Source organism: Macrotis lagotis, chromosome 7 (assembly GCF_037893015.1).
Source record: "Macrotis lagotis isolate mMagLag1 chromosome 7, bilby.v1.9.chrom.fasta, whole genome shotgun sequence".
Lineage (NCBI taxonomy): Eukaryota > Metazoa > Chordata > Mammalia > Peramelemorphia > Peramelidae > Macrotis > Macrotis lagotis.
The window spans coordinates 10306144-10318979 of NC_133664.1; the positions used below are offsets into that span (position 1 = coordinate 10306144).

Below are 12836 nucleotides of genomic sequence, written 5' to 3' on the forward strand. Positions count from 1 at the left end.
AGGACACAGATGACCTCTGGAGTTCTTTCCTCCTCTAAATCTATGAGTCTAAGAGTCTACAGTCCCATAAAAACTGACCATTAGAACATTTTTGATGGGTCAGTTTTTGAATTAAAAAAAAACCTTCCAAGTTCCACAGGTGATTATTATTTGAATGTGTATTCCAAGTTTCCCATTTTTTAAAAAATCCAACATGCAAGGATTGAACAGAATGTGAAAGTGGCTGAGAGACTGAACAGTAGTCTAGTCTGAATAAGGAACTATGGGTGTTTGCAACTATGTGTGTGGGCATGTGTGTGTGTAAGAGGAATCATGCATGCATATGTGTTTCCTTAGTTTTTTTTTTTCCTTTTTCTGTACGCATGTCAGCATTTTCGTTTATCAGGGGAATGCATGCATAACATTTTTAAGGAAGCATCTGTGGAGGCCTGGAGAAATTTGCTTCTCTTTGCCCCAGTTTCTCCAAAGTCATCTTTGAAGAACCTCCCCCCCCCACACACACACACATACCCCGCCTCTCTTCTAAAACATTGGTCTACGAAAGTCAGATTTTAGGTTGAAAATCTGAAGCATTTGGGTTTGGTTTTGTTCAAGTGGCTGAGCCCCCGAGATGATGCCTAATATGACCAGTTAAGCATCAGAGCTGATTTCTAGTCCAAACCCTGGGTGCTTTGCAGTGATTTGCTAATCAAATTCAGAATTTGATTTGAAGGGCCGCAGGCAGTCCGCCAATCTAGTTCTGAAAAAACAGAAGCCAAAGGCCTCATCTGAGGAACCCCCACTCCCAGACGGGGTGAGCTGCTCTGATCTTTTCAGTCGGTTGCCCAAGCAAACCTTGTGAATGAATGTCCCTCAAGTGGGATACTCTCATTATTTTTTTCATTAACATCTTTGACTCTCCAAGATAGAAACCATGAGCTTTTCTGAAGCGAGAGTTATAAAATATTCTGACATGTTTTAATATAAACAGGAATGTTTGCCGTGATTGCCGGGATCGAGAATGTTTTTCCACTTGACATGTGTTTATACTTCCTAGGAAAGAAACTCTATTTATGGATAGCTGAATAGCACAAATAAACATCAGAGAGAGCTGAAAAATCAGTTTTGATTATGCATGAAAATCTACCATGTCATTGTGTACTCCTCAGCCCTCTTCTGATTGCCTGTTTATTTTTACAGACCTGCTGGCGAGCCCATGGATGAAGATCCAGTCCTGTGAAGTGCCAAGTCCCCCCCTTCCCCGGTATTTCCTGTGTGTGACATCATTGTGTATCTCCCCACCCCCCGCCCCCAACCAAGCACCCTCAGACATGTCTTGTCTGCTGCCTGGGTGGCACAGATCGAATTGAACATAAACATGGGACACCCGAGCACAGCCAGCAGCTTCCCTCGTCCTCTGGATGGACTTGAAAGAGTCTGTCCGACTCCTTCCATGGAGCGGCTCCTATTCTAAGGTTACAGGCAACCATACTGGGGAGGCTCAGCCTCCACCATGTGGTTCTGAATGGGCTGGGTGACCCCCCCTGGTGGACAAGGAGCAGGCCCTGGGCTAGCCCCAGCCTGGGCCCTCTCCACATTCTAGGCACCAGGATGGCCAGGGCCATCCAGGGAAAGCCCTAAGAATGGAGGCGCAGACATGTTGAATTGGTTTCGATGGGCTAATTTTTTTCACATGGTTTTAAATTGTGTACAGGATTTGTTTTCAGCTCTGAGCAAACAAGATAACATATTGTACCTTTGTTTTTGACACCCTCCCATATTCTGGCAAGTGAGAGGTCAAAATGGAAGAGAAATGGGATGAGGCCATTTTTAGCCTGTAAGCAAACGCTACCTCCTTCAAAGTCCAAATCCCCAAGGCAATGGGTCTGTGGTAGGGCGCAATTTGGAATTCTCTTTTTTGATTACGCATGAAAATGACAATTTTTTTTGAGAATGCGACCTCTCCTTCACTCACATACCACTCAAAGTTCTCACAGACGGGAGGGCTCTGGCGTCTTTGGTGGCTTAGAAGTCTCTTTCCTTTTATTAAGAATCCCTTATTCTTCAAATGACGGTCCTCTTGAGCCTGCGTTCCATGAGGATTCACATTTCCTTCGAAAAGGGAATAACTTTTTCGAAGATACCTATCCTTTGTTTCAAAAGATTTAATGAGGCCACATTTTTAGGAATGCTTGAATTTTCCCCATATGAGCACTTCTATGGTTCAGGTACTTCTTGGCTCTTGGTTATAGAGGTTATACTTCTAGTTTAAGATTAATTACTGGGCTCAATTACATTATTTTTACATGTGAAAAGCCACAGGTTGAGCACAGTTGATGAAACTTGGGAGGATTTAGGTGAGTGGATTTATTATTTGATCCTTGGAAATATTTAAGAAATACTGTTAACTAGTTGATTTCACATTGATTAGTATTAACTGGGAGCTGTGCCCTTACCCAGGAATGGACTCTCGACCTTTCCACAAGTTGCCTTATGGTCAGAAGGTTTAAAGAAAACAAAATCGAATATTTATTTTCTGAGTTTAAAATCAACTCATCTTGTGATAGGGAGGGAAATTTTTTTCAGTATTCTCTTTGCATGTGCAGCTCGATCACCTAAAACATCAGAGGTGAAATATGACCATCCAGGATTCTTTTTGCAGTATTTAATACTTTGCATTGCTTTGGAAACCTATTGCTGTTCATTTTTTTATATATTTTCCTAACTCAAAGGATATAGTAAAGCAATAAGTGAAGACTGCCATGCTTTTATTCAGAAATCTAAAAGGAACCTTAATTTAAACAAGATTTGAGGGAAGGCCATGCTCGGAAAGATATGCAGCAATGTGGTTTGAGTTAGAGAGGGCTCAAACCTGTAAATCAAAGATGAAAGGTTTCACTCAAGGAGAATTATATAACTCTCTTTTGTTATATAGTCAGACTCTATTTTTCATGTGTTGGTGTTTTTTTTTAGGATTACTATTTTAATTTTAAAGACTTTTATTACATATACAAAAACTGCTTTTTACTTGGTTTAACATCTTAGAAATCTGAGCCATCCTTTGAAATGGGTAATCTGAAAGGGAATGCAACTCTGCATTAGATAAAAATGGACTTACATTTTGGGAAGGGGAAGGTTAATATTGATTCATCACGTTGATTACATTTTTATAAATCTCCTCCCAAGTTTTTCACAGAAAACCCATGACACCCTTCTTGCTCATCGGTTGCTGCGGATTCCCGGCTATCACTTTAAGAAATGCATTTTTTAAAGAGATTTGGGCAGCTAGCCCTGTAACTTGAAAAGATATTTTTTCCTATCACATTGTTAGTGATTTGACATCATATTTAATTAGAAACATAATTGTATTACTTTAGAAATTAACTTGAAAATGCAAAATTTTGGAAGCTCTTTTCTGTCCCTATCAGGCCTTGTGCTTTTAATGGGATTGGAGAACAAACAAGTGTTGGCAACCTCCTGTAAGTTAACTGAAGTTATGTATTACTGTTGCATTACTGTATATTGGCAAATCAAAACCTCAGCCATCCAACTCACACCGCATTCATAGATGAATCATCTATTTTCCCTGGGAGGGGGCTTGCATTGGCTCAGAGTTGAGGGTCTGTGCAATTCAGGGACAAGCAGACAAACTCTGCAGAGGTTTAATCATGGCCGAATGTATTTCTGAGCCAGAGCACCACTGTGTTTTAATTATGCCATTAAAGGAACGGTTGCCCCAAGGGATAGAATCAAGGCTTTTGGAGAATATCAACACTTCTGAAACACACCAGACATGGTGGAGAGGCCAGGTTCACTTGCTGGTGTGTTCTTCACGCAATCATATCAACATCGTCATTATTGTTATTATTATTATTATTATAATTCTTAATAGTTTCCCAAGGGAGACTACTCAGAGATTTCTGTCTACATATAACTTAAATCCTCTGATTTTATCAATTATCTGCCTCATTCTGATGGACTCTGCTCATGTGCATGCACACACTGAAACATGTTCACACTGGAAAGAAGAAATGAAGTTTCATAAATCCACAGAAAGGAGTTTAGAGGATAAAGCACTTAATTTTTAAATAAAAAGCTCTCTAAAGTGCTCAAGTGATGGGACCAAGAGGAAAAAGTCTCTGATTGGCAAATACTTAAAGAAAACCAACTTTTCCAAAAATTCCAGGCTTTTTCAATATGAACATCACATCGAAGGGCATAGTCGAGACAAATGTACTTGATGAAAAAATTGTAAATATTTTTTGTCCACAATGGATTTGTGTATATTTGCGTGTGAATTTTAAATGATATTGTTCTTTCAACATTTTAGTTTGATATTTTAGTGGATTTGCAGCAAATAATAGGAGAGAATGAGACCATGTACTAAGTCAAAGGCTCAAAGAAGACAAATTTAAAGACAAAAGGGATCTTACAGATTTTATAGTCAAACGCCCCTTCCATCTTTTTAGAGCATGAAACTGAGACAGGAATATGCACAAGGTCATACAAGCAAGAAGATTCAAAGCCAAGATTCCAACCTAGGGCTGCTAACACCATTGTTGAGTTTCTACTGATCTACCCCAATAGATTTTTGTAAAGAATTACAGGTCACACTTCTCACACTCAGGAGCTGAAAATTGAGCTCTCATTTTTCTCTCTCTTCCACACTTGCTCTCATTCATATCTATCATATCTAAGACATGATGGGCTTCAGATTTTACCTTCTGATCATCCAGAGCCTTGGGAACTAGATGGGTTTTTGGAAAATGAAAAAAATAATGCTTGTCGATTGAATGAATGAATGAATGAAGTTGAAGTGAGAATGCCTTCTGATACAAAGAGTTCAGAGCCAGATGGAATAGGTGCTCTTGTTGGACCTTTCTAACCACTTCCCTAAGAACATGGCACTGCTTCCTTTCCAAAAGTTACTCATAATGACTTGTAAACTGATGTTGTCTCTTTACCAAATCCATATGGAACTAAAAACAAGAATGCTCAAAGAAAAACAAAAACAAAACTCCTGGGATAGAATTTGTCTTAATGCTCTAGTATCTGTAGCTTAGGTCACATTGGTACCTGGAAAATTCTTTTGAAATCATGATATATTTCTTGCCAATATTGCTTTGAAAGTTTCCACTCTGGTTGTCATTATTTGAGCATTACTAGAGTTCTAATCACCTCAAATAAGATAAACCCAAAAGTGACTAAAAGAAACAGACTTATCTTCAAGTTCAGAAGCCATCCTTCCAAAAAAGGGCCTCGTTGGACCAGAAAGCACATCTCTCTTTGCATTCCTCTGCTGCCTAAACAATGAAATCATTCGGCCTTGCAGAGAATGTGGATAAAAAAAAAAGGAAAAGCAAAGAGAGGAACACACCTGTTGAACAGTTTTCATAAAGAAGGCATTTCATATCTCAGAGAAATGGAAACCAGATGAGCTGTCTTGCCTATCTGAGAAATGAAGGACTCTCATTGTTGTCATCATTATCATTAGTATCATCATCATCAGATAGCTATGGAGCTTCCCCTAGGGAACAATGATCCCTAGGGAGAGGATCATTCTTGTTTCTGAAGAATAGCATTGTCCCCTTCATTGTTTTCACCTTTGCCTGGGATGCAAAACAACTAATTGATGGAGTGCCAGACCCTGTGCCAGATTCTGGAGATACAAAGACAAAAAAATAGCCCTTGCCTTCAAGGAGCTTGTTTTTCTTCTGTTGATAGTAATTGTTCATTGAAATGAAATAAATTTTAAAAAATACTGAAATGTAATTCCCAACAGACAAACTTTTTAATGATTTCAGTGACCAGATGTAAAGTTGAAGCAGGAAACTATTACCCTTTGACTAGAGGCAGAATGGGAACAGAATTAAGGGACAGGGACCAGGGTTGTGTCCCAGGATTTTATTAAGATGAAGAGGTCTTAAATGAGGATTCCCTCAATTCCCATTACTAATGTCAGAAGATATATCTTTGGCAGTTTCTAGTCTTTAAAAGTTGTCTAGAGTCCTGAGAAATTAAATGAGACATTCTGAGACCCATTTACTAATATCTACTGGAAAAAAGAGTTTTTGTACTACAAAGTACAAAAAGAAATACTTGAACTTCCCCTTCTAGGAGTTGATAATTTATGATGTGCAGACTATTCTAAGAGATGTCTTTATCCTAACAAACATCAAAAATAAAACATTTATGAATGCACAAATAGAAAGGGAGATAGCATGAATTGCAGAACAAGGGTCTGTGAATTTTTATTCAGTGCCATATTACTATAAATAAAAAGAAGAGACTTTCAGCTAGGGGAATGTTTTTACAATAAGACAGCAGATGGATCTATAGAAAAAAATGCATATATATTTACTTATAAAAGAGATGAAAAATAATGATTATAAAGCAATCTCAAATCTAGGAAGACTCGGGTTCAAGTGTCTTCTTTGACATCATTGGTTGTATAACTCTAAGCAAAAATTTAATATATTAGTACCCTAGATTATTAGTTCTAGAAAAAGTGACATCTTTTAAAATGGAAGGCTTTTACTCATCTGAGAGTCCCCTATGTAAACTAAATGAGAGACACTGTTTTCTCTCTGTCTTAATCAAAGGGTGAAATGATTCTTATCATTGTCATAATTGCAGAGTGCCTGGGACATAACAGACACTTAATAAATGTTTATTGACAGATTGTCAGAATTTAAAATTCTAGACCAGGTTTGTCAACTTGTAGACCAATGGAGTTTCTGGGGTTTCAGTCTCAGTGGCCCAATTAAAGAGTCTTCTCCCTTTTACTGTTCACTCTGTTTCTGTCACGAAGCCATTTTGTTATCGTTGGCACACCATTGGATTTGGCCTTAGCTGGCTTGGCTAACTATAATAATGATCAGTCCTTGACCACTGCTGAGCAAAATGCACATTTCCAAGCCTTTTCTGAAGACTCTGCCATGGTAAGCTTGTCCCAGATGTGCAGAAGTAGTCTGAAATCAAGGATTGATATATACACCACCAAATACTACTTCCGAACACATTCTGGCTTATTATTCTTGTTTGTGATACTTTTTTATCTATAGGCATCCATTGGAAAATCCAGTGGTGTGTCCCCAATCATTGCTGAGAATTGATATTTAGTCTGTAGAGTACTGTCAAGTATATCCTCAGCATAGGTTATTTTTAAAAATTCTTTTTGTCTTGTATTTTGTATCATCATTTGACTTCATTGTTGTCCTGGTGTGAATAAAAGCAATTGGAAATGAAACTTGTTCTATTCCATTTTTTAAATTTATATTTCAGCTGAAGTATATTAGATAATGCTCCAGCCTCTTATTTCTTCCCTCTCTGTGTCTTTGTTCCAAATACATTTCTTTTTTTTTAGGTTTTGTGCAAGGCAATGGGGTTAAGTGGCTTGCCCAAGGCCACACAGGTAATTATTAAGTGTCTGAGGCTGGATTTGAACTCAGGTACTCCGAACTCCAGGGCCTGCGCTCTATCCACTGTGCCACCTAGCCACCCCCTCTATTAAACAACAAACTGTTAGATTTTGATTTCTAATTTATTCTATCAGCTTCCATTTTATGAGTGAATCCAGCCCATTGACTATCAAAATTATGATTACTTATTGCATTTTCCATCATCCAACTTTCTTCTGTTTATCTTTCTCTGTATCTCTGTCTTCGTCTATTTGTCTGTCTCTCTATTTCTATCTTTCTGTCTCTGACTTTCTGTCTGTCTGTCTCTCATTTCCCAGTTCCTCATCAAAAAAGAATTGCCTTCTTTTATCTGGCTTCTCATTTATTACTCCCTCACTTTTTCTTATTACATTGCTCTCCTACTTTGATATTTGTTAAAAACAGATTTCTACTACCAAGTGAGAACATAAATATATTTTCCCTCTGAACAAATTTAGATGTGAGTGAGAATGAAGCATGGTCCACCCAAACCCCATTTTCCCTGTTTTTAAAAGAGCTCTTTCTTGTACTCTTTTATATATATTTACTTATTTTTCTTTTCCCTTCTCCCTTTTCTGTGGGGCATCCCTCTTTCTTATCAATTTATTTATATCATCTCAACGTGATCAACTTCCTCTGCACCCTCTTTCTATGTAAAATCTTTCTAATTCTTATAATAAGGTTGTTATACTCAAAGGACATTCTTAAAAGGCAATAAAGCTGTGCATACTATTTGACCCACCAATACCACTACTAAGTCTGTATCCCAAAGATATAATACAAAAGGGGAAAAGACCAAGAAAACTATAAATAAATGACATACTTTTTGAATTTATAGATTACATAGGACTGGGAGGGTGAGTTAGCATACTTGTTGCCAGGGTCAAGATCCCAAATGTTGTCAGGTCAGCACATGAACTGAATATAATAAGATGAAATATGATGCAAATGAATACACAATCCTACATTCATAATTTAAAAAAATCGACTTCAAAAGTGCAAGATAGAGGTGTAGTTAAGTAGAAGTTTCTAAGGAAAAAAATGGTCTAAGACTAGAGAGCGGTAGGGCCAGTCAACTGCAAGTTCAACCTGTGTGAGTCATCTGAGTGTTGTAGTTGCCAGACAATTATTTAGAACTAGCTAGGCACACAGTTAATTTAATCTTGGTTTGCATAAATAAAGTATGAAGAGAGACAGAGCATAGGACCAAGGGGCAAGTGAGAAAGAGTTAAATGAAAAAACGCATTTGATAAAGAATAATAATGAATCAGTTTACAATTTTATCAACAGCACATTAATGTTCCTAAATTTTCCACATCCTTTCCAGTATATATAATTTTATTTTTCTGTCTTGTTAATCAATAAGATATGTCTGATGAGGTACTTCAGAATTATTTTAATTTATATTTCTAAAATCAATAGTGATTTAGAACATCTTTATATAACTATGCATAGTTTTGATGTCTTCTGAAAACTGCCTCTTTCCATACTGTGACCATATATCAAGTGGGGAATGGCTCTTATTTTTGTCATAAAATTTGGTAGATCTCCTTCTTTTTGGTAAGACTCTTGCTTTCTCAATTAGTTTGTATAAAGTTGGGATTAATTATTACTTAAATGTTTGGTTTAGTGGCTAGGTAGCATAGAAGACAAAGGATTGGATTCAGGAAGACTCATGTTCAGGAGTTCAAATCCAATCTCAGACACTTACTAGATGTGAGATCCTCAGTCAGTCATGAACTGAAGAAGGAAATGGCAAATCACTCAACATATTTTTGCAAAGAAAATCCCAAAAGGGTCACAAAGATTCTAATATAATGGAAACAACTCAATAACATCCTCTTTGGTGGCATACATGCTTAACATTAATATTATTTCATTATATATTGTATCATTTAGCAAGATATAGTTTCTCTGCTTATATCTTTCAATTCTATTATGCATTAAGAAATTATGAACATAATAGTTTCAGAAAAATGAAAAAAACTTTTATGAAGTGACACAAAGTGAACAGAACCAGTAAAACATTGCAATACAGTTATAATGATGAATCACCATCAGACTAAACTAATTAGTACAATCATTCAAGATAATATATATAAATGTAACATAAAAATATATTCACCTTCTGAGTGTAAGTTGATACATACCTTCTCACTTTATTTTTCTTGTTCTTGTGAGTATTTTTGCTACATGACTAATATGAAAATATATTTTGCATGATATCAAACATATAATTCATATCATATTACTTACTTTCTCAATGGATGTAGGAAGAGAGGGAGAAAGGAGAGAATTTGGAACTCAACATTTTTAAAGATGAATGTCAAAATTAATTTTTAAAAAAGTTTTTAAAAGCCCTTAGTTCAATCACCTCTGATATGAGGTAGTTCTTTCTCTGGTCCCTTTAATTGTTAATTCTTCCTAATCCACAAATTACTTCAAATATAATTTATATTTCTATGTTATTTTACTCTTCTATTTAATATTATAATGTCAGTTTCTTAAAAGTAGAAACTGTTTCCTCTGCATCTTAATTTTCTCAGTGCTTGTCATCATATCTAGAATTTTACAGGAAGGCCTATGATAATATATCTTGAGGAAATTCCAGACAACTCCCAATGTATAAGTGTGATCTCAAGGTCCTATGAAAGATGAAGGAACTTGCTCAGGATCTTTCATCATTCTGGCCAATAGTAAACCCCAGATCTTTTGGCTCAGAGGTCAGATCACTATCTGTTATGCATCTAGTTGGTACTAAATAAATGTTTGAATTAATGATTTTTAATTAATAAAGATGACAAGGCATCATCTCTACTTTTGTGTCTTCTGAACAATAAAGACAAAATTACTTCAGTTCTGAAGTATCAGGAAATCACCTCATCTTGCTTTCATTCACTTTACGTTTCAAGGGAAGACAAGTAGGAAATATAGTCCCTTTCAAACTTCCCTGATAAGGTACCTTTAACTCACAAGGATGGCATATGATGAGGGGAGTCAAAACTACATTGACATAAGTCATGGCTTAGACCTCAAGTCCTGACTTTGAACAGACCATATTCACTTTGCAATTTCACCCTTTTTTTTTAGATTGTGAACCCACATGTGAAAAATCAGAATTCATTTCATGTTTAGGCAACACACATCCAAAGGGGAAAAAACATATTGTATTCAACATCCATGAATTCACCTAACTTAACAAGACTTCTAATATAGACTAGATAAGAGCCAATGAAAATGCATTCTGCTTCCTTCTTTGATGAACCTTGTTTTAGGTGGATTTCTGTCTCATGGGGAGAGCACATAGGTCTTAGAAAAAATCATTACCCTCAACTCTATCCCCAGTAAGTTATAATGTTCCTCCAAGCTCAGAATAAGAAGACAGATCCTTCCTTATTCCATGTCAAGAACATTTTCCTCAAAACTGCCCTGTCTACTAAAAATGTAGATATCATTATTTCATTTTTAGTGATACAAAGGTGAGATTCTAAGAAGCTAAATGACTTTTCAGTGTATAGTTGTGATCACACCTCTCTTTTACAATTCTCCTTCCCCTTTGTTGGTAAAGTCAGACTAAATCAACTAAATTGTTGCTGAACTATTATTTAATATTTTTGGTGGAGGGAGAAAGTATCTAAATCTGTGTCTTGTCTGTGGAAATGGAAGTCTGGTGAAAGTTTTCCCAGTTAGTGGAAAATATGTAATCCCTCAGATTCATTATGATTTGCTTCAGTCACCCACCCTAATTCTCTAAAGTAATGAGGGGTTAGCCCAGAGACACAAGAGTTTTGGACTGAAATTCAGAAATTTGAGGGTTGTTATTTTGTTTTAATACATTAAATATGAGATGTTTTTCTCCAAACATTTGATGAACAAATGTTACCAGAGGAAAACCTGTAACCTACATCAACCAAAACAATGAAAACGAGCCTCTCTTAAAGTTAAAATGCATAGAAGAAAAAGAGCAGACATCCTTGTGGTCAGGGGAGTCTGGCTACCAAAGCAGGATGGTTATTTAGGTCAAGCCTAAGAACCATACAACAACAATGATGGTGAGGCCTCACTGGGGTCAGTCCTTTCAGAAGTCTTTGGTCCTCCAAGTCATGCTCTGAAACTGTATGTTGTGTGGGAGATGGCCAAGTGTGCAAAAGGTGCATTCATTCATTCATTCATTCAACAAACATTTTATTGAAGCTTATTCCAGATCCTGTCTTTGATCCAAAGTAAAAAAGAAGTAGCTCTGTGCTCAAGTGCATACATTCTGTGATACCCAAAGAGATGATGTGTACATGGAGGAGTAAATCCAAAATACACGCAAAAGCAGTTTCCTAAGGGAAGGGACTGCACCAACAATTGAGGAAATCAGGGGGGTGGCTAGGTGGTGCAGTGCATAAAGCACCGGCCCTGGAGTCAGGAGGACCTGGGTTCAAATCCGGTCTCAGACACTTACTAATGACCTAGCTGTGTGGCCTTGGGCAAACCACTTAACCCCACTGCCTTGCAAAAACTAAAAAAAAAGTATCTTTTTTTCTCTTGAATTTGTAGACCTAACTCTGAACAAAAATCTTGACATACAATGAGGATCTAATAAATATTTATTGCTTATTATTGATTTCACCTCCTCAGAGCCTCAGTTTCTCCATTCATAAAATAAACCATTAGACAAGATAGTAAGCCATAGTACTTTCAGCTCTAGGTCCCTATTCTTTCTTGCATATGTCTTAGATTCCCTCTGATCTATGGCCTCCCTTTTAATCTCCACATAGACTTAGACTGCAAACACTAAGGACTTATTTTCCGTATGGTCATGGGCAGCTACAGCTTTCATAAACTTTTTCAGCTACTTCAGAGTGATCTCGCTGACTTAGCTTTCTGCTACAAGAGATTTGAAGCCCAGGGCCCCTATTCAGTATCCCTTGGCTTTGGAAATATGTGGGCACTCTTGGCATCACCCCACCATTCATCCCACCTGTTACTGAGTGATTCTTTCCTTGGGTGTGTGCATTCCACCTACAGTTGCAGTAAATGGAATGGAAAGCAGGATGAATTAAGTTCATTTTTCAAAATGCTTAAACATGGGAGGATCATTTTCTTTTCTCTCTGCATATGAAAGACCAGTGTTCCCATTTGCTATCAGCGTAAGAGCTTCTGTTCAGACATGTATGAAGACTGGGGTTCCAGAACATTGCTCTCGAGTATAAGGTCCTGGCTACAACTCCATCTTCACATTCCTATTTGGGGGAAGTGAAATTTCTTTTTTGTTTGTTTTTTTAATACTTCAGTCTTTATTCAGACACCATCAGCTCTGTCTTTGAGATGGATAGCATTCTTTATCATAAGCCCATTAGAGAAATTGTTTCAATATTTTTCCCCATAGCTGCTATTGCTAATGCCATTTCCCTCCATACTACTCCCCCA

General features: G+C 37.0%; 1 protein-coding gene across 6 annotated transcripts in view; it reads left to right on the top strand.

Moving 5' to 3' along the window:
• Positions 1 to 7207, top strand: part of HDAC9 (histone deacetylase 9) — a 947449-nt gene extending 940242 nt beyond the window's left edge. For all 6 annotated transcript variants that reach the window (XM_074195439.1, XM_074195435.1, XM_074195433.1 and 3 more), the window contains one exon: positions 1180 to 7207. In XM_074195439.1, the coding sequence (XP_074051540.1) occupies positions 1180 to 1219 (40 nt within the window). In that variant the 3' untranslated portion in view covers positions 1220 to 7207. The remainder of the gene's footprint in view (positions 1 to 1179) is intronic.
• The last annotated feature ends 5629 nt before the right edge of the window (positions 7208 to 12836 follow it).